The sequence below is a fragment of the Coenobita brevimanus genome, chromosome 73 (genome assembly GCF_032717465.1).
Source record: "Coenobita brevimanus isolate Jiangsu-jjx chromosome 73, ASM3271746v2, whole genome shotgun sequence".
Lineage (NCBI taxonomy): Eukaryota > Metazoa > Arthropoda > Malacostraca > Decapoda > Coenobitidae > Coenobita > Coenobita brevimanus.
This window is the reverse complement of record NC_137026.1, coordinates 9,613,647-9,635,635: the sequence shown is the minus strand read 5'-3', so window position 1 is coordinate 9,635,635 and position 21,989 is coordinate 9,613,647. Positions and strand designations below refer to the sequence as shown.

Sequence of the window (21,989 nt, the reverse complement as noted above, 5' to 3'; positions counted from 1 at the left end):
GCATTAAACTTTAACTTGTAATTTTACCTAACTCTTTTGTTTTGAACCTGGAACTTTACGGGACAGTAGTGACTCTTCGTATTCTCACTTAAAGTGTACATTATCTTTCTCTGTTCCGTAACATAAATTTGGCGACCTCATATCAGGATATTCAGGATATTATCATAAGGATATTGTTTGATATTTTGTGACTGTGATATATTCATGATGGCTACTATTTCTACACTTGATGAAGCCAAAGATTTTTTGTCAAATGTGCAAACAGTGTGTGATATAGAAAACAGAACAAAGAATGAACTGAAGCTTGTTGCTCAACAATTGGGAATTGTTGTTCGCTCTCATCATTCTAAAGATCAAATTGTTGACATGATTAATGAAAGGTTGTTTAATGTAACTCCTCCAAATGAGCAAACGCAGATTGAATTAGCTAAGTTACAGCTAGCCCTGCAGGAGGCCCGTGCTAAGGAGGCCGAGGCACAAGTTGAAATTGCTAGGATTCAGGCAGACCATGAGTATCGCATGAAACAAGGTGGAACTGGATCATCTAGCTCTGATGATTTTGATGTGGCTAAAAATGTTAAACTTGTCCCTCCTTTTAATGAATCTGATTTAACAAAGTATTTTCAGTTGTTTGAGAGGGTAGCTACAGGTTTTAATTGGCCAAAAATGTATTGGCCAGTACTCCTTCAAACTGTTCTCACCGGTAAAGCTCAAGTAACTTATGCATCTTTGCCTCAGGATCAATCTGATAATTATGATGTAGTTAAGAGCTTGATTCTTAAGGCCTATGAGCTTGTTCCTGAAGCCTATAGAGTAAAATTTAGGACAACTTATAAGCAAGATAAGCAATCCCATGTTGAGTATGCAAAAATCAAAGAAGATCTGTTAGCGCAGTGGTTAAATTCTAAGAATGTGGATTCTGATTTTGGTAAATTTAAGCAGATGATTTTGCTGGAGGACTTCAAGAGGTGTATTAGTAAAGATGTAAGCCTATATCTTGATGAGAAAAGAATAGATAATTTGTCTGATGCTGCAGTTTTAGCTGATGAATATGTTCTCACTAACAAGAGATATTCTAAAGAAAAATGGAAGGCTGAGAGTAAGTACGTTGCCTCTACTCAGAGTACAGGTAACAGGAAAGAGAATAAAGATGATGTTTCTCAGGAAGTAAATACCAGCTTCACCTCTAGATTTCAGAAAAGTAAATGTACTTATTGTAGTAAGCTTGGTCATACTACGGAGAAATGTTTCAGGAGACAGCGTGATGTGAACAAAAAGGAGTCTTTAAATATTCAGTCAATTGGTCTAGTGTCCACTCTTGAGAGTTCCCAGAATTCTTTAACTGAGTTAACTGAACCTGCTTTGAGGGGTAACTTAAATTCTCATGATGGAGCTCCTCTTTTGAGCAGTAACGTGGGTGACACTCTCAAGAGTTCATGTGCTAATTTCCTGTCTGATGGTTTTGTCAGTCCTCTGGACAGTAATGACAGGAAATCAGTTAAAATATATCGTGATACAGGTGCTTGCCAATCCCTTATGCTGACCAGTGTTCTAGGCTCTAATTTTAATTCCTCTGATGAAACTGTAATCTTACAAGGTGTAGGGAATAATTACTTCTCTGTTCCTCTGTGCAGAGTGAATTTAGAGTCTGGTTTTGTTAATGGTTCTGTTATGGTTGGGTTGGTTGAGACACTCCCAATGTCAGGTGTAAGTTTCTTACTTGGAAATGATATTGGTGGAAGTCAAGTGTGTCCAGCTCCTCAGTTGTCTAGTGAGCCAGTGGCTGCGTCCCAGGATTGTGATGTCCCTGATGTGTTCCCTGCATGTGCTGTCACTAGGGCTAAGTCTAAAGTTACTGGTGATTTAGAGGATAATGATGATGATGATGTTATCCTAGCTGACACTTTTCTTGCTAATTTGGACCACTCACCAGATGAGGCAGTACCCCGTAGTGTTGATAATTTGTCTCGTCAAGAGTTGGTTGAGTTGCAGGTTGCTGACCCTGAGTTGAAAGGTCTAGCTAACTCTGCTTACAGTGAAGAAGAGTCAGCCGGTGCTTCTACTTGTTATTATGTAAAGTCAGGAGTACTTATGAGGAAGTGGAGACCCCCAACAGCATCAGCCGACTGTGAATGGGAGGTTGTACATCAAGTTGTCATCCCTCGTGTTTGTAGGCAGGATATCATTCGAGTGGCTCATGATACCAGTTTGGCAGGACACCTTGGAGTGAGGAAGACTGTGGCACGCATTTTGAAACACTTCTACTGGCCAGGTATCTTCAGGGATGTTTCCTGGTATTGTAAGTCTTGTCACACCTGTCAAGTTGTGGGGAAGTGTAATCAGACCGAAAAGGTTGCACCTCTAGTTCCCATTCCTCCTTTTGAGGCGCCTTTCACCCGTGTGTTGGTGGATATTGTGGGCCCTCTTCCTAAGACTTCTTCAGGATTTTCTTATGTGTTGACCATGATTGATATGGCTACTCGTTATCCTGAAGCCATTCCACTTAGAAATATCTCAGCAAAGAACGTGGTTAAGGAAATGCTAGGGTTCTTCACAAAGTTTGGTCTGCCCAAGGAGGTACAGTCAGACCGGGGAAGTAATTTCATGTCAAACGTTTTCAAGCAGTCTCTGAAAGAGTTGGGCATCACCCAGATCACGTCTTCAGCTTACCATCCCCAGACCCAAGGAGCGTTGGAGAGATATCATCAAACACTCAAATCGATGCTCAAGAAATACTGTTTGGAACATCAGAAAGACTGGGATAAAGGTCTTCCATTCGTTGTGTTTGCTGCAAGAGAATCTCCAAATGAATCACTGGGCTTCTCACCTTTTGAACTACTGTTTGGCCATGAAGTAAGAGGACCCCTTAAGCTACTCAAGGAATGCTGGCTGTCGGAGGAAGATGACGTCAACCTGCTGGAGTATGTGATGAATTTCAAAGAACGGCTGTCCACTGCTTTACAGCTGGCGAGAGAGAATTTAGGAGCTGCTCAGGAGAAGATGAAGACTTGGTATGATAAGAAGTCCAGGTTACGCCACTTTCAGCCAGGAGATCAGGTTTTGATTCTGCTACCAGTTCATGGGCAACCTCTTCAAGCCAAGTTTAGTGGTCCTTATTTCGTGGAGAAGAAACTCAGTGATGTCAACTATGTCATCGCCACACCAGATCGTAGAAAGAGCAAGCAACTATGTCACATCAACATGCTAATGTTATATCACAGGCGGGACGAAAATAATCCAGTCTGCACTGTAACTGTTCCACCCGAGTCTACAAGTGAAGTTCTTCCATGCAGCATGAGCCTGAGTGATAGTTTGGGGAAGAATCCTGATATCATGAATGATCTCCAGACTAAGCTTTCTCATCTACCTCCCAAGGAAAGGCAGGAGTTTTCGGCATTACTGCAGGAGTACCAGCAAGTGTTCCGTGCTACTCCAGGAAGAACCACTGTGTTGATGCATGATGTCGATGTTGGAGACGCAAAGCCAATTAAACTGCCTCCTTACCGTGTGAACCCAGTGAAAGTTCCTCTCATCGAGAAGGAGCTTGGCTACCTGTTGGACCACAAGATGATTGAGCCCTGTCAGAGCGAGTGGAGTTCTCCTGTCACTCTGGTCCCTAAGCCAGGTGGGTCACAGCGACTTTGCATCGACTACAGGCGTGTTAATCAGATAACCAAAACAGACACTTACCCTCTCCCTCGTGTGGAAGATTGCATAGACAAGATCGGAAAGGCTAGGTACATAAGTAAGTTTGATTTGTTAAAGGGATACTGGCAAGTACCTATGACTGAACGTGCTAGGGAGATCTCATGTTTTGTAACACTAGGAAAGACTTTAGCATGTTCTGTAATGCCATATACAGATTGTTTTAGAGTAATAAGAAATTTCCTTTGTAAATTTCTTTATTCTTTGTGGGGAGGTGTTACATAGCCTATGATTTCATCATCCTTTGTGTAATTTTAACGCACAGTATGCTGCATGTTTGATGACGAGCGTGTTCTGCCTCAGTCCCCCCCTTCTACTGTTATAGTAGAGTAAGTCGTCCTTTCTGTTATTCAGTGCGGGATTGTCGACCGTTTGTCCCCATCGCTTCATTTGCGCGTCCTTATTACAAGTTGTATCAAGCTCTGCTGGCCCCTATATAATGAGCTCAGTCTCTGCATCATTGCCACTTAGATCTGCTCCTCATTTTGTTCACATCTCTGTCCCCCCCTGTACAGATATTATTATTGTGAGTGCTCAAGAAATCTCCAAACATCTAGCAGCTGTGTGTAATTTGAGTATTACTGTTATTGCATTTTTTCTTGTACTGTATAGCATAAGTTTAATTTGTAGGCCTAGTGAAGTTTTTGTAATTCGTGTGGGGTTCTTTATGTCAGTCATTTTTTATAATAGTTTGTATCTGTAATTATTTATCTGGCTTTCACTGAGTATTATCTGGTATCTCATTTTATCAGGGCTGACTTAGATAAATTTACTCTTGCTAATTTCGTGTTAATAGAGGCTATTGCAGTTAACCATATATTTAACCTGTTTATTTGCCATTCATTACATTATCCTTATGAGTCCTGAATGTTTTGTTGTTAGTTTGAGCATTAAACTTTAACTTGTAATTTTACCTAACTCTTTTGTTTTGAACCTGGAACTTTACGGGACAGTAGTGACTCTTCGTATTCTCACTTAAAGTGTACATTATCTTTCTCTGTTCCGTAACATAAATTTGGCGACCTCATATCAGGATATTCAGGATATTATCATAAGGATATTGTTTGATATTTTGTGACTGTGATATATTCATGATGGCTACTATTTCTACACTTGATGAAGCCAAAGATTTTTTGTCAAATGTGCAAACAGTGTGTGATATAGAAAACAGAACAAAGAATGAACTGAAGCTTGTTGCTCAACAATTGGGAATTGTTGTTCGCTCTCATCATTCTAAAGATCAAATTGTTGACATGATTAATGAAAGGTTGTTTAATGTAACTCCTCCAAATGAGCAAACGCAGATTGAATTAGCTAAGTTACAGCTAGCCCTGCAGGAGGCCCGTGCTAAGGAGGCCGAGGCACAAGTTGAAATTGCTAGGATTCAGGCAGACCATGAGTATCGCATGAAACAAGGTGGAACTGGATCATCTAGCTCTGATGATTTTGATGTGGCTAAAAATGTTAAACTTGTCCCTCCTTTTAATGAATCTGATTTAACAAAGTATTTTCAGTTGTTTGAGAGGGTAGCTACAGGTTTTAATTGGCCAAAAATGTATTGGCCAGTACTCCTTCAAACTGTTCTCACCGGTAAAGCTCAAGTAACTTATGCATCTTTGCCTCAGGATCAATCTGATAATTATGATGTAGTTAAGAGCTTGATTCTTAAGGCCTATGAGCTTGTTCCTGAAGCCTATAGAGTAAAATTTAGGACAACTTATAAGCAAGATAAGCAATCCCATGTTGAGTATGCAAAAATCAAAGAAGATCTGTTAGCGCAGTGGTTAAATTCTAAGAATGTGGATTCTGATTTTGGTAAATTTAAGCAGATGATTTTGCTGGAGGACTTCAAGAGGTGTATTAGTAAAGATGTAAGCCTATATCTTGATGAGAAAAGAATAGATAATTTGTCTGATGCTGCAGTTTTAGCTGATGAATATGTTCTCACTAACAAGAGATATTCTAAAGAAAAATGGAAGGCTGAGAGTAAGTACGTTGCCTCTACTCAGAGTACAGGTAACAGGAAAGAGAATAAAGATGATGTTTCTCAGGAAGTAAATACCAGCTTCACCTCTAGATTTCAGAAAAGTAAATGTACTTATTGTAGTAAGCTTGGTCATACTACGGAGAAATGTTTCAGGAGACAGCGTGATGTGAACAAAAAGGAGTCTTTAAATATTCAGTCAATTGGTCTAGTGTCCACCCTTGAGAGTTCCCAGAATTCTTTAACTGAGTTAACTGAACCTGCTTTGAGGGGTAACTTAAATTCTCATGATGGAGCTCCTCTTTTGAGCAGTAACGTGGGTGACACTCTCAAGAGTTCATGTGCTAATTTCCTGTCTGATGGTTTTGTCAGTCCTCTGGACAGTAATGACAGGAAATCAGTTAAAATATATCGTGATACAGGTGCTTGCCAATCCCTTATGCTGACCAGTGTTCTAGGCTCTAATTTTAATTCCTCTGATGAAACTGTAATCTTACAAGGTGTAGGAAATAATTACTTCTCTGTTCCTCTGTGCAGAGTGAATTTAGAGTCTGGTTTTGTTAATGGTTCTGTTATGGTTGGGTTGGTTGAGACACTCCCAATGTCAGGTGTAAGTTTCTTACTTGGAAATGATATTGGTGGAAGTCAAGTGTGTCCAGCTCCTCAGTTGTCTAGTGAGCCAGTGGCTGCGTCCCAGGATTGTGATGTCCCTGATGTGTTCCCTGCATGTGCTGTCACTAGGGCTAAGTCTAAAGTTACTGGTGATTTAGAGGATAATGATGATGATGATGTTATCCTAGCTGACACTTTTCTTGCTAATTTGGACCACTCACCAGATGAGGCAGTACCCCGTAGTGTTGATAATTTGTCTCGTCAAGAGTTGGTTGAGTTGCAGGTTGCTGACCCTGAGTTGAAAGGTCTAGCTAACTCTGCTTACAGTGAAGAAGAGTCAGCCGGTGCTTCTACTTGTTATTATGTAAAGTCAGGAGTACTTATGAGGAAGTGGAGACCCCCAACAGCATCAGCCGACTGTGAATGGGAGGTTGTACATCAAGTTGTCATCCCTCGTGTTTGTAGGCAGGATATCATTCGAGTGGCTCATGATACCAGTTTGGCAGGACACCTTGGAGTGAGGAAGACTGTGGCACGCATTTTGAAACACTTCTACTGGCCAGGTATCTTCAGGGATGTTTCCTGGTATTGTAAGTCTTGTCACACCTGTCAAGTTGTGGGGAAGTGTAATCAGACCGAAAAGGTTGCACCTCTAGTTCCCATTCCTCCTTTTGAGGCGCCTTTCACCCGTGTGTTGGTGGATATTGTGGGCCCTCTTCCTAAGACTTCTTCAGGATTTTCTTATGTGTTGACCATGATTGATATGGCTACTCGTTATCCTGAAGCCATTCCACTTAGAAATATCTCAGCAAAGAACGTGGTTAAGGAAATGCTAGGGTTCTTCACAAAGTTTGGTCTGCCCAAGGAGGTACAGTCAGACCGGGGAAGTAATTTCATGTCAAACGTTTTCAAGCAGTCTCTGAAAGAGTTGGGCATCACCCAGATCACGTCTTCAGCTTACCATCCCCAGACCCAAGGAGCGTTGGAGAGATATCATCAAACACTCAAATCGATGCTCAAGAAATACTGTTTGGAACATCAGAAAGACTGGGATAAAGGTCTTCCATTCGTTGTGTTTGCTGCAAGAGAATCTCCAAATGAATCACTGGGCTTCTCACCTTTTGAACTACTGTTTGGCCATGAAGTAAGAGGACCCCTTAAGCTACTCAAGGAATGCTGGCTGTCGGAGGAAGATGACGTCAACCTGCTGGAGTATGTGATGAATTTCAAAGAACGGCTGTCCACTGCTTTACAGCTGGCGAGAGAGAATTTAGGAGCTGCTCAGGAGAAGATGAAGACTTGGTATGATAAGAAGTCCAGGTTACGCCACTTTCAGCCAGGAGATCAGGTTTTGATTCTGCTACCAGTTCATGGGCAACCTCTTCAAGCCAAGTTTAGTGGTCCTTATTTCGTGGAGAAGAAACTCAGTGATGTCAACTATGTCATCGCCACACCAGATCGTAGAAAGAGCAAGCAACTATGTCACATCAACATGCTAATGTTATATCACAGGCGGGACGAAAATAATCCAGTCTGCACTGTAACTGTTCCACCCGAGTCTACAAGTGAAGTTCTTCCATGCAGCATGAGCCTGAGTGATAGTTTGGGGAAGAATCCTGATATCATGAATGATCTCCAGACTAAGCTTTCTCATCTACCTCCCAAGGAAAGGCAGGAGTTTTCGGCATTACTGCAGGAGTACCCGCAAGTGTTCCGTGCTACTCCAGGAAGAACCACTGTGTTGATGCATGATGTCGATGTTGGAGACGCAAAGCCAATTAAACTGCCTCCTTACCGTGTGAACCCAGTGAAAGTTCCTCTCATCGAGAAGGAGCTTGGCTACCTTTTTTTTTTTTTTTTTTTTTTTTTTTTTTATGTGTCCGACTCTGGGCAAAGGCTTCAGGGCCTATATCTTGGGGGCAGTAGCCTATCCCAAGGCCCAGTAGTCCTCCTACACCTCCACATGTCACCACTTCGGCGCTAACACCCACCGTCCATATTGAATACATGCTAGGGCTGTCTCATACAGGACTGGTGTATTGGTATTAGCGGGGGTATTTTTACGACATGTCGGCGGGTCATCTGGTAGATCAGGAAAGTCTGCTTTTTATGAAATTCAAATCCTTAAACTGTCCCCTGCCCCAGCCAGGATTCGAACCTGGGTCCATCAGGACTGCAAGCCGCCTCTCTACCGATTCAGCCACCGCCTCCCCCACAAGATGATTGAGCCCTGTCAGAGCGAGTGGAGTTCTCCTGTCACTCTGGTCCCTAAGCCAGGTGGGTCACAGCGACTTTGCATCGACTACAGGCGTGTTAATCAGATAACCAAAACAGACACTTACCCTCTCCCTCGTGTGGAAGATTGCATAGACAAGATCGGAAAGGCTAGGTACATAAGTAAGTTTGATTTGTTAAAGGGATACTGGCAAGTACCTATGACTGAACGTGCTAGGGAGATCTCATGTTTTGTAACACTAGGAAAGACTTTAGCATGTTCTGTAATGCCATATACAGATTGTTTTAGAGTAATAAGAAATTTCCTTTGTAAATTTCTTTATTCTTTGTGGGGAGGTGTTACATAGCCTATGATTTCATCATCCTTTGTGTAATTTTAACGCACAGTATGCTGCATGTTTGATGACGAGCGTGTTCTGCCTCAGTCCCCCCCTTCTACTGTTATAGTAGAGTAAGTCGTCCTTTCTGTTATTCAGTGCGGGATTGTCGACCGTTTGTCCCCATCGCTTCATTTGCGCGTCCTTATTACAAGTTGTATCAAGCTCTGCTGGCCCCTATATAATGAGCTCAGTCTCTGCATCATTGCCACTTAGATCTGCTCCTCATTTTGTTCACATCTCTGTCCCCCCCTGTACAGATATTATTATTGTGAGTGCTCAAGAAATCTCCAAACATCTAGCAGCTGTGTGTAATTTGAGTATTACTGTTATTGCATTTTTTCTTGTACTGTATAGCATAAGTTTAATTTGTAGGCCTAGTGAAGTTTTTGTAATTCGTGTGGGGTTCTTTATGTCAGTCATTTTTGATAATAGTTTGTATCTGTAATTATTTATCTGGCTTTCACTGAGTATTATCTGGTATCTCATTTTATCAGGGCTGACTTAGATAAATTTACTCTTGCTAATTTCGTGTTAATAGAGGCTATTGCAGTTAACCATATATTTAACCTGTTTATTTGCCATTACATTATCCTTATGAGTCCTGAATGTTTTGTTGTTAGTTTGAGCATTAAACTTTAACTTGTAATTTTACCTATAGTCGGCCTTGCGCCCGCAAGCGCCTGTGGTGTGGCTCGCACCTGTTTACAATGGTGCCACGTTTCCTCAACTTGCGATGTGAAACGGAAGCTATTTATGTACAAGGCATCACAAATTCGATAAATTCAGATGAATAAAACTTACACTTGTGTATTTTGATGGATGAATCAACAGTAATCTAATTATGCATAAAATATTTATACAGTAACACAGAAACATGGCATACATATTGTACAGTGTTGCTAAAAGAAATAGCAGTCACTTTTAATGTTTTTTAGCGTAGTTTTAGGGTGGGTAATAATATTACAGTTATGGATATAAGAGAATGAGCCTGAAAAAAGAAGAAATATGCCAATATCCAAAGTAAAAGAAATAATTGATATAATTCTTGTGAGTGGCAATACTTACACATCCATCTGGCCTAAAATAAATGTCCCAAGGGAGAATGAGGAGATTCAATGTCCCAAGAGAGAGAGAGAGAGAGAGAGAGAGAGAGAGAGAGAGAGGGAGAGAGAGAGAGGCATGCATTGAATGCATTGTCGGCATCATTTAATATAACAAAACCAAATTAACAAATGAAAGCACAATTATAAATAACTTATAAAAGAATCAAAAGTACTCAGGGTGGCTCACATTTCCCGCCATGTGGTAGGTGAATCCAGCCCCCCCTTCCCCTTCCCTCCCTTCTTAATCCCTCCTGGGTGTCTCAGGTCAAATTCCCCTTCACACTTCCCCTCCCCCCTGGACCACCACCCCAACAAACCCACATCCACACTCCCACCCACACCTACACCCACACCCCACTACGTCGGGGTGTATGAATCAGTAACGTAACAAACCTCTCAGCAGACAGTAACTTTGACACTCCATCTACTACTAAATATAACAAAACCAAATTAACAGATGAAAGCACAATTTTAAATAACTTATAAAAGAATCAAAAGTACTCAGGGTGGCTCACATTTCCCGCCAGGAGAGAGAGAGAGAGAGAGAGAGAGAGAGAGAGAGAGAGAGAGAGAGAGAGAGATAACGGTATAGAAAACGTGGCAACACTGTACACAGGTGCGGACCACACCACAGCCGCAAACGTGCGCGAGTCCTACTATAACTCTTTTGTTTTGAACCTGGAACTTTACGGGACAGTAGTGACTCTTCGTATTCTCACTTAAAGTGTACATTATCTTTCTCTGTTCCGTAACAATATATATACCTAGGCTGCTTCCCCCAAAGAAAGAGAGGTAGCCGAGACAGGACGACACACTCCCCATTTACTCATCCATTTAAACACATTCATTTGCATCTTAGCCCCAAAAGGGAGAACGGACAGATCCTCACTGCACCACACCGCACAAGGGTCAACTGAGCAATGCAATCAATGACATCCGCAGCAGGGCCCGACAGCAGAACTGGTTTACCCCTGCCACATCATAACAGACCCATCCCCTTACCCGCACCTGACCTGACTAGCTGATCAGACCAAATGCGGGAGAATATTCCCTCAGGGCTGCGTCATCACTAATTCATTCACAATTTCTCTCCATTTATTTCTGTCACGCACAGCCACTCTTCATTGCTCAACAGACATCCCTCTCACATCCAGCGCTCTTTTCACACTGTCCATCCATCCTATTCGTTGTCTTCCTCTCAGCCTTACACCTCTCATATCAGATCTAGTTATCTTTTTCACCAATCGCTCATTATCCATTCTCTCCATATGCCCAAACCATCGCAACACCCTCTGCTCAACTCTACCAGCCATCTCCCAAACAACTCCAGTTCTCTTTCGCACTTCATCATTTCGCACCCGATCCATAGGCGTCACTCCACACATACTCCTCAGACACTTCATCTCCATTACATTCAAACTTTTCCTCTCTGCTACACCCATATTCCATGTTTCAGCCCCATATAATGCAGTCGGTACCACAACACCCTCATACAGCCTTCTCTTTACATCCATTCTAAGCGAACGACATCTAAACACTTTTTTCATTCCTCCCAGCACCTTTCTTACTTCATTTATTCTAAACTTCACTTCTGCATCTATTCTTCCATGCACAGCAACATGTGACCCTAGATATTTAAAACAATCTACCTCCTCAAGCAACTCACCAGTCAAAACTATATTCATCCCCCTACCATCTATCAACCTCGTACACTTCATCACTTTACTTTTATTCCCATTTACTTTCAATTTCCTCCTTTCACACACCCTTCCAAACTCCTCTACCAACTGTCTCAATCTCTCCTTTGAATCAGTCACCAGTGCAGTATCATCTGCAAACAGCAGCTGCTTCAGATTCCACTCTCCACCATCAACATTCACCAGAGTCAGACCTCCACCTAAAACTCTTGCATTCACCTCCCTTACAACACCATCCATGTAAATATTAAACAACCAAGGCGACATCACACATCCCTGTCACAGCCCCACTCTCACGGGAAACCAATCACTCACAGCATTTCCCACTCTTACACACTCTCTACTATTTACATAAAAACTTTTCACCCCTTTTAGTAACCTACCATCAAGTCCATACAATCTTAAAACAGTCCACAAAGCCTCCCTATCAATTCTATCATACACTTTCTCTAAATCCATAAATGCCCAAAACATCCTTGCCTTTCGCTAAATACTTTTCACACACTTCTCTCACAGCAAACACCTGATCAACGCATCCCCTCCCTCTCCTAAAACCACACTGCTGATCACCAATCACTCCCTCTGTACCCTCTCTAACTTTCATAATTAACACTCTACCTTACACCTTACCTACAACACTCAACAGACTTATACCCCTAAAGCTAGTACATTCATACTTATCACCCTTGCCTTTATACAACGGGACCACACAAGCACTTGCCCAGTCAATTGGCACCATACCTTTCTCAAAGCACACATTCAACAATCTTACTAACCAGTCAACAATAGTCACTCCACCACCCTTCAGGCATTCCACAGCACACCCATCCATACCTGCAGCTTTCCCTGTTTTCATCTCCTTTACTGCCTTCTCCACTTCCTCCTTCGTGATCAAAGAATCATTCAACTCTCTCAACACATTGATTCCTTGCACCCTTCCATCCGCCACAATCTCAGCCACCCTTTCCTCCTCTACATTTAACAATCTTTCAAAATACTCTGCCCATCTCTTCCTTACTGCATCCATCTCAATTAACATCCTTCCATCCTCTGCTTTTACTCGTTCTTCCTTCCCAGACTCTCCCTTTCGCACCCTTTTCACCTCCTTCCAAAACATTTTCTTATTCTGTTGAAAATTCTCTGTCAGCCGCCTACCCCACCTCTCATCTGCTGCCACTTTAGCATCACGCACAGCCCTTCTCGCTCTATTCCTCTTTTCCTTATACCTTTCATATGACATCTCATCCTTCCTCTGCAGCCACACTTCATATGCACGTCTCTTCTCAGCCACAGCCATACTTACTTCCTCGCACCACCATTCACTTCCTTTTCTTACACCACCACCCACACGTCTCACACCTCACACCTCTTCTGCATGCCCCACCACAGCACTCTTAAACAACTGCCATTCCTCCTCCACGCTGCCATTTTCCTGATCTTTCACTGCGTTCCACTCATCTTTCAATTCCTCCTTATACTCTATCTTTTTCTCTTTTTTATCCAACTCACTCACTTTCAAAACCTCCCTGCCACACCTAACCCTCCTAGCTCTCACCTATTTCTTACCTACTCTTAACTTTCCCTCCACCAGGTAGTGGTCAGACATACCTCCACCCTCCCCTCTCAGAACTCTCACATCCAACAATCTTCCTATTACATTCCTAGACACAACCACATAGTCTATCAAAGCTCTATCAACAACCCTTCCACCCTCCTGTCTCACCCATGTATACTTATAAATAACTTTCTTCTCAAACAGCATATTCCCAATCACCATTTCTCGCTCAACACACATCGCTATCATTCGTTCCCCATTTTCATTTCTTCCAGGCACACCATGCATACCAACTACGCCTTCAACCGCTACATTTCCCACTCTAGCATTCAGATCTCCCATCATTACCACATTCACATTCGCTCCAAAACTCTGCAGACACTCATCAACATCATTCCAGAAAGACTCCCTCTCTTGTTCATCCCTTTCACTACCAGGCCCATATGCACTCACAAACACCCACAACTCACATTCAAATTTCGCTTTCACCCACATCAGTCTCGATGACACCTCCTTCCATTCAATCATACATCTCTGTACTTCCGGACTCACTAACAAGGCCACACCTTCTCTTGCCCTTCCTCTCTCTCTCTCTCTCTCTCTCTCTCTCTCTCTGTATGTATATATATATATTTCCAGATAATTTGGCTGTATTCGCTAACAATACATTAGATTTATTAGAACTGATGCTATGATGTTGCTTCTCTACACAGTGTACATGGAGTAAGGGGCTATTTCGCTTCCAATCAGGTTTACAATATCCAGTGGTGGTCATGTTGTTGCGATGAAAAATACAAAAAACTGAGGCCTCTATTTCAATGTTATATAGTGGATCCATATTTAGGAGACTTTGAACTTTGCAAATATGCTGTATAACAATTTTTCCTCAGAAATGCCTACAGGGTTACAGAGTTTTGAATTTACAGTCCTGAGTAACATAAACTGATATTAGCTATCGGTATCCAGCAATATATTGCTAAGGAAGAGATTCTAGGGAGCTTCCTTACCCAACGAGAATAGGGACCTTGGCTTTCACAGTGCTTTCTTGCAATTCACAGGCAATCCTTTAGCATAACTTCAGTGACAGAGCTCTGGGAATATCCTGTTGAAGTGGCCAGTTTCCTTAAGTTCACCATATTCCGTGCAGGTCCTGTGCAACTCAGATTGTGGTTCCAAAAAATGGAGGAGGAGGAAGAGGAAATGATGAGGAAGAAAAGTAGGATGAGGAGGAGAAGAAGAAGAAGACAAAAAAAAAGAAGCAAGATTAGAAAAATAATAAAAGGAAAGGAGAAGAAGAAAAGACGGAAAAGAAGAAGAAAAAGAAGAAAGGACCCTCCCTTTACAAATCCAGATCCTTGTATTGTGATTAACCCTCTGGTGTTTATAGGTCCAATGCAAATTTCAACTGCTCATTATCATTTGACGCAGGCTGAGCCTGTGCCCATTTCAAATGCTCATTACCATTCGACGCCAGTTCCATCGAGCGAAACGGCCCCTGCTTTTTTTTTTATGGAATGATTTCTGGGCAATAACAAAGCACTACTTGTGTTCTTGTGTATCCCTCCCATTGCAAATGCTCATTACCATTCGACGCCAGTTCCATCGAGCGAAACGGCCCCCTTCTTTTTTTTATTTATGGAATGATTTCTGGGCAAGAACAAAGTACTACTTGTGTTCTTGTGTATCCCTCCGCCGCGCTCAACTCACTCTGCACCCAGCGTCGCCCCACTGTCCCAGTCAGTGTAAGAGCCTTGCTTAAGTGTAAGATTGTTTCCTTTCACGTTCCGTAAAATCGGCCATAATTGACCTACAGTAATTATTTATACACCAAAATGTAGCCAAATAAATTCCCCACAACTTTTTCTCAGTATCATATACCATAAAAATTATATTTCTATGAGAAAAAACTGAAAAAAATAAAAATAAATTAAGGTATAATTTACATTCGGCTGATCTTTTTTACAGCACCGTAAGCAAGTACATTTATTTAGCATTACTATTAAGAAAAAAAAAAGACTATCAAACCATCAGGAAGGGTGTGAAGATAATTTGTTTATGGTTAGGAACAGCGCAGTGACAGGGGGAGATCTCTCAGTGTGTGGCCTTGGGTGCCGAGGCCCGCCTCCCGAGTACTCGCTCGCGGTAGGACACAGCCTGCATCAAATGGTAACGAGAGGGTTAAAAACGAAGATCTAAACAAAGAAAAAATTAGGCATGGATTTTGCCATCTAGCTGGAAGGAATGAGTGAGTATGCAAGGAAGAGGTAGACAATAAAGATGTGAATTTCAGGTGTAGAGAGAAGGCTTCAGAACTATTGGCGGGAATAGTACACTAACACGCTATATCTACAGGACGGGAAATTCCACAAAATTAGCCTGTTTATGTTTCAATGTTTACTGTTAAGCTGATATGCCGGTTTTCCCCAGATTACAGTGGAAAAGGTTGTGATGTATTTATTGCAACACAAACCTGCTTTATTTTAATGTGGCTTTGGTGACCTATTGACAGCCCATCATCTATGTCATGCACTACTTATCAAGATCCTCTTGAATGAGGCTGATGGAACTCTCGCCGTTAAACTACAAAAATAGTCCACAGGGGAATGCCTAGCTATAATAGACAAAGTACATGGCTAAGTAGGAGGTGCTGTGAAGTCCCTATGCCACTTAGAAGTCAGCTAATATAGTGAGACCTTCCTGTAACTGGCTGAGAAAATACAAGCTCAAATCTAGCTGTATCTTGCAGATTTTAGGTGGAAGTAGGATCGTCCATACTTGTGACTGGTGGAAGGAGCTATATGACTGAAATTGCCAGCACCAACATCCGTGGTCTCGCGCTCGCATTCTTGGATGTGATGATAGGCCTTGGGTTCGTGATGGTGGCTGGGCTGGGCATGGTTCTTCCCTGGTATCATATCAGCTTCGTCAACATTGGTGTTGTGGCCTTGTTCTGTGCTGGACTCCTGTTTGTCTTCCCAGACAGCCCGAACTACCTTGCCATCCATGGAAAGGAGGCTGAAGCTTTGTCAGTCCTTCGGCATCTGAGACCTTCCAGTGACAATGTGAATAAGGAGCTGAATCATCTGAAAAATCTAAATCAGCAGCAGGATGGAAGTTCAATATGGGCTGCTCTCCTGACTCGCGAAATCATTAAAAGACAGGTGGTTATATGTGGCCTACACGTCATTGCTGCATTTGTAGGCGTCAAGGTGTTAAGCGTGAACATGATGAGAATGATGGTAAGCTCCGGAGTGACGCTGGACGCCAATCTGAGTTTGTTCTTAGTAATGTCAATGTTCCTGTGTGGAAGTCTGGCCATGACTGCACTGGTGGACCGACTGGGCCGCCGTTGGTGCCTCATCATCTCTCTGGCGGTGATGCTGCTGGCTTATACTGCGCTGGGGACCATAACATACTCGATTCCATCGCCAGTCCATATGCAGCTTAACACCATCATGCCACAAGCTAACATTTCACACACTGTCTATGGAACCAATACCAGGCAAGTTGAACTTTATCAGGTAAAATCACATCGGTAGGGAGGCGGCCTGCAGTCCTAACGGACATAGGTTCGAATCCTGGCTGGGGCAGGGAACAGTTTAAGGATTGAATTTCTTGGAAATCAGACTTTTCTGATCGACCAGATGACCCGCCGACATGTCATAAAAGTACCCCCGCTAATAGCAGTACACCAGCCCTGTATGAGACAGCCCTAGCATGTATTCAATATGGATGGTGGGTGTTAGTGCCGAAGTGGTGACATGTGGAGACGTAGGAGGACTACTGGGCCCCAAGGAGCACTATTAGGACTTGGCAAACCTTTACCCAGAGCTGGACACGAAAAAAAATAAAAAAGACACTTGTGTTTTTTTTTTTTTTTCTTCTTTATCTCTGTCCCTTTATACTAGGTTTTTCTTTAGCTTCTTGCTGGCCAGAGCATTGACTTTTTTTAATGTCGAGGACAAACTTTGCCTGTTTCACCTCTTCTACTCGTCACTTTTTTTGGTTGGCTAATACTCCTAATCTGAGAGAAACTTGGTATGTTTCTCTGCCTAACATTCCTAATTATCTAACTCATCTACTCATCACTTTCCTCCTTTGACTAATATTCCTTAACTGAGAAAGGCCTATTATATTTATTTCCCTAATTTCTCGCATCTTCTACATACACTTCCCTCTGCTGCTGTTATTCCTATGCTGGGAGAGGTTTGGTATTTTTCTCTGCCCATACACCTACCCAGAGCGTGCAGTAGACACAGTGGAATAATAGGCTAACTTTTGCCCTTGTCTGTAGTTCCAAGCCCCATATTTTCGTCAGATAAGGAAGTTCCCTAATACCTTTTCCTTAGCTATTTGTTTTGCTTATTTTGTTTTTCTGTCATATTTTATGTAAAATCTCCTATTACCCTCTCACTTTACATACACAACGTGCAAAAGGATATTAACCAGTCATCTAATAATAAATCGCTTACGAAGAGGTGTTATGGAGCTTCCTTAACCGACGAGAATACTGTCCCCTGTACAAAGTAAATTATCCCTTCAATCTGACAGCCTGATTATACCAATCAGCTGCTGTTTCCAAATAATGTTATTTTGGGAGAGACATTAAGTAGTGAAGGTATGTATGAACCTCCTGCCCAGTCAAACATAAATCGTGGTAGTACAGTAGTTTACACCCAAGACCATCCTCCTCGAACAGCTGCTTAGGGGTGTGTGGAGTATACCTATGTACAGTCGCCTCCACTTCCAAGTACTACAGGGGCTGGTGGGTTTGGGGTCGTGTGTGGCACCAGCAGAATTCTTTAAGTCTGATGCCTAGTCTTGTCGGTTAAGGACGCTCAGTAGCACCTCTTCCTCTGTGATTTATTTTTGGATATGGCTGGTTAATATCCTTTTGTACATTATTTATGCAGACAGTGGCAATACTGGAAGGATTTATGCAACGCAGAAAAAGTGTGAATGTGGACGTGAGAGAAAGCATTAGGAGAAGTACACTGTGGTGGTTTGGCCATGTGGAGAGGATGGAGAGCAAGAGATTATTGAGGACAGCGTATGTGAGTGAAGTGGAGGGGGAGATCGAGGATGAGTTCCGGAGATGGAATGGAGAGGTATATGAGAGAGAGGGGTGTGAGCTGACGGAAGGGCAGCGAAATGGCAGGGGACAGGGCGACATGGAGGCGATATGTTTGTGGCCACCCCTTACTGGATTATGGCGTCTGGCTGTAGGTAGATGGATAAATAGACAGAAGAAGATCTAAATTTATCTAACAGTTGCAACCTCCAGACGAATTTGACTTATGAGAGGTATCAAGTTGTGAAGATATTCATGAACGCCAGAATCTAACCTTTTCATTTCTAGGGAAACAATATATGCAAAGCTAAATAACATTAACTGAAGATACAAAAAAAGAAAAAGTAATAAGTCAGTCGATGGAAGGAACTGCATCAGTTGTAAATTACTGGGATGAAGCTCAAACCTCCACAAGATATCTAAGAGATGTAACCAGACATAAAACTATAGAAATAGTTTACGATTAAGACGCACCTCCTTGGACGGTTGTATGCGGGGGTGTGGGCTATGCCTTCCCTTCCAGACACATGGACCTGTATTCTCGTCGGTTAACGAAGCTACCTAACGCCTTTTCCTATGCGGTTTATTTTACTCAGTGCACCTTTCTGTTCGATTCGGCTATAGATAATCCCTTGTAACATCACCATACTCTGCATAAATAACGTACAGAAAGCAGCCATATCCAAAATCAAATAGCTGAGGATGAGGTGCTAGGGAGCCTCTTTGTCCGACGGACTTGGCGGAAAAGATGATCATGTTTCCGCCTAAGTGGCCTGGCACACCCGACAGGCACTGATTAAAGGTTTCATCTCTTCCTTGCTTTCCTTGGCACAGCTCCGAGCCCTCTCTTTCTCTGTGGATCATTTTTCCGCCATAATGGGCAGAAAAAAAATATTTTTCCCACCTCGCACACTCGATAGGCACTACTCTAAGCCTCCTTCTCTTCCTTGCTCTCCTTGACACAGCCTCGGACTCCCTCTCTCTGCGTGGCCGTGGCTGGCGCTGGTCTGCTTCATGTTGCTGGCCTTCAGTTGCAACTTCGGCATCGGTTCAGTGATCTATCTTGTGACCTTCGAATATTTCCCCACCAGCATCAGGGCACAGGTACGGGTGTATTGCTTTGCTCTGTGTGTGTGTGTGTGTGTGTGTGTGTGTGTGTGTGTGTGTGTGTGTGTGTGTGTGTGTGTGTGTGTGTGTGTGTGTGTGTGTGTGTGTGTGTGTGTGTGTGTGTGTGTGTGTGTGTGTGTGTGTGTGTGTGTGTGTGTGTGTGTGTGTGAATACGAGCGTTGGAAGGAAAATCAAACAATTCTTATTTGATTTCAGTCAAATATTATTATATAAAAAGATTGGGAATAAATGAAAGATAAGACAATTCCATTTTTATAACAAGGAGTCAAAGGCCAAGGTCACATATTCCTTAGCACCTCTCAATCAGCGATTTATTTTTTGATATGGCTGGTTAATACTCTTTTGAACGTTATGTATGCCCAGCATGGAGGCATCAGAAGGATTTAGTTCACACAGAATAGGACAGTGAGGTGTAATAAGCAAAATAAATCGCTTAGGGAAAGGTGTCTGGATGCTGCCTTAGCCGACCAAAATACGGGCCAAGGTCACAGGGCACGAGGTTGTATTCTTGTCGGAATAAGGAAGCTCCCTAACAGCTTTTCCTAGGAGATTCAGTTTACTTATAACACGTATTCTCTGTTAGGTAAATCCTTCAAGCATCACCATACTCTGTATAAATAACGTAAGAAAGGATATTAACCAGCCATATCCAAAAATAAGTCGCTAAGGAAGAGGTGTTAGGGAGCTTCTTAACCCGCCCCATCCCGACCACTTTTCCACCACTGACTCCCCCCAATCCCGACCATTTTAGGAAAAAAAATTTTTTGGCTCAAACCTTCGCTTTTGGTGAGAAATATCGAAAATTCATTGAGAAATTGCTCACCTGAGGTTTAAAATACTCATTACAGGTAGGAGAGCCTCTTTACCTTACTGGGTTTTCTATCAGGCTGTCACCAAAGAAAACGAGTTCTATGGGAGGATAACTATTTCACACCACTCATAAACGGTATTTATTTATTTATTTACTGTTACGAATTTATATGTAGTACAAGAGTATATTGGTTTTCAAGCAGTAATATAGGCATTATAAGCATTGTTTCACTCACTAATACCTGACCTTTATTTGCCACATTACCTGATCATCATTTCTAACTGTTTCTTCCTCTAATGCTATGTAAAGTTTGTCCTCCACATTGTCATTGATTGGGGAATCACTCTGGCCCTGAATTTCGTACTGTGGCATGACATGGCTATACTGGCCAGGTCACTGATAACAGGTGAATTGCTGAGACAATGGCATGCAGGGGGGGGAGGAGGTCATGCTGGGTAAGGCATTGTCTCTGCCTGGCATCTTGTTGAGGAAGGTGTCACGTGTATACGCACCAAAAATGACTCGCGAAAATTGAAAATTGTGCAAATTAGGGACCTTGCATTTTTTTCGCATTTATGTACGTCGATGGGATTGGCAGTGACAAAACGTGTGGACATAAAAGAACGTCGACGGGACGCCGCGGGTTAAGTTCCTACTTTCACATGTACTGTATATGGAACTGCATTTTAGGGTCCTCAATGTTATATATAATTTCTACTGTGTGTGTGTATATAACCCATCGGAGCCCAGTGTCCCTAGTACTGGACAGAACTGGGATTTTTCAAGTCTTGATAAAGTAGGGAACCCCTGGGTAGGGACCTATGAGCTTCGCGACTGTGAGCCGATAGGCGGAGAGCGGCACGCATAGTACCCTCCCAGTGCGATGCCTAGCCCAGCACCCCTGGGGTCCAATGGGATATACATATAGCTATCGCAAATTGACTTAGGACCTCCTCCCACAAGATGTAAAAAAAAAAAAAAAAAAAAAAAAACAGAAATCATAGTACATCATAATGTTTGTTCATGATATGCTATTCATTAATATGAAATCATGCTTCCCTTGTTTTTCAGGACCACTTGGACGCGTTTTGGCATGGAATCACTTAGATCTCTAAAGTAATCTAAGGACATTTCTTTGTACCAAACATTTGTCAGTTCAGTCTTGAGGTTGTCCAGATTGGGTGTCTTCTTCTCTGCCATGATTTTCTTCATCTTTGTCCAGCAGTTTTCAGTCGGATTTAGATCCGGACTATTGCCAGGCTAGTCGAGGGCCTCAATCCAATTATCCTGAAGCCATTTTGTTACCTTTCTTGACTTGTGACATGGAGCTGAATCGTGCAAGAAAAAGTCGCACCCATGAATAGCAAAAAAATTAAACAAGTGATCTATCAGAACTCGTATGTACCGGCCACCATTCATCATCAAGTTCTTAGGAAGAAATTAGAGGCCCCCCCCCTTCCATTTCACCTGATAAACACCCCCATACCATTACTGATTGTGGGTGCTTAACAGTCGGCACCTTGTAAGCAGGATCATATCGACTACGTGAGGCAGGACGACGAACCTTGGCAGAACGCACCTGGAACACCTGAAATGTGCTTTCATAGGAAAACATAACTTTTCTCCACTCATCCGATGTCCAGTGTGCATACTTCTTGGCAACTGAATGCACTGCTTCTTAATGCGGTCAATAAGAAGCAGTTTCTTG

General features: G+C 42.5%; 1 protein-coding gene across 1 annotated transcript; it reads left to right on the top strand.

Moving 5' to 3' along the window:
- Positions 1–16,069: 16,069 nt before the first annotated feature.
- LOC145407471 (facilitated trehalose transporter Tret1-like) lies at positions 16,070–21,388 on the top strand. The gene is made up of 3 exons (XM_080278401.1): positions 16,070–16,773; positions 19,308–19,446; positions 21,353–21,388. Exons 1-3 carry the CDS (start codon positions 16,070–16,072, stop codon positions 21,386–21,388), a joined length of 879 nt encoding a protein of 292 aa, XP_080134527.1.
- The last annotated feature ends 601 nt before the right edge of the window (positions 21,389–21,989 follow it).

Coding starts and splice junctions, on each gene's coding strand:
- LOC145407471 (XM_080278401.1), top strand. CDS start 16,070: ATGACTGAAATTGCCAGCACCAACATCCGTGGTCTCGCGCTCGCATTC. Junction 16,774..19,307: donor GTCTATGGAACCAATACCAG/GCAAGTTGAACT, acceptor TCCTTGACACAG/CCTCGGACTCCCTCTCTCTG. Junction 19,447..21,352: donor CCACCAGCATCAGGGCACAG/GTACGGGTGTAT, acceptor CTTGTTTTTCAG/GACCACTTGGACGCGTTTTG.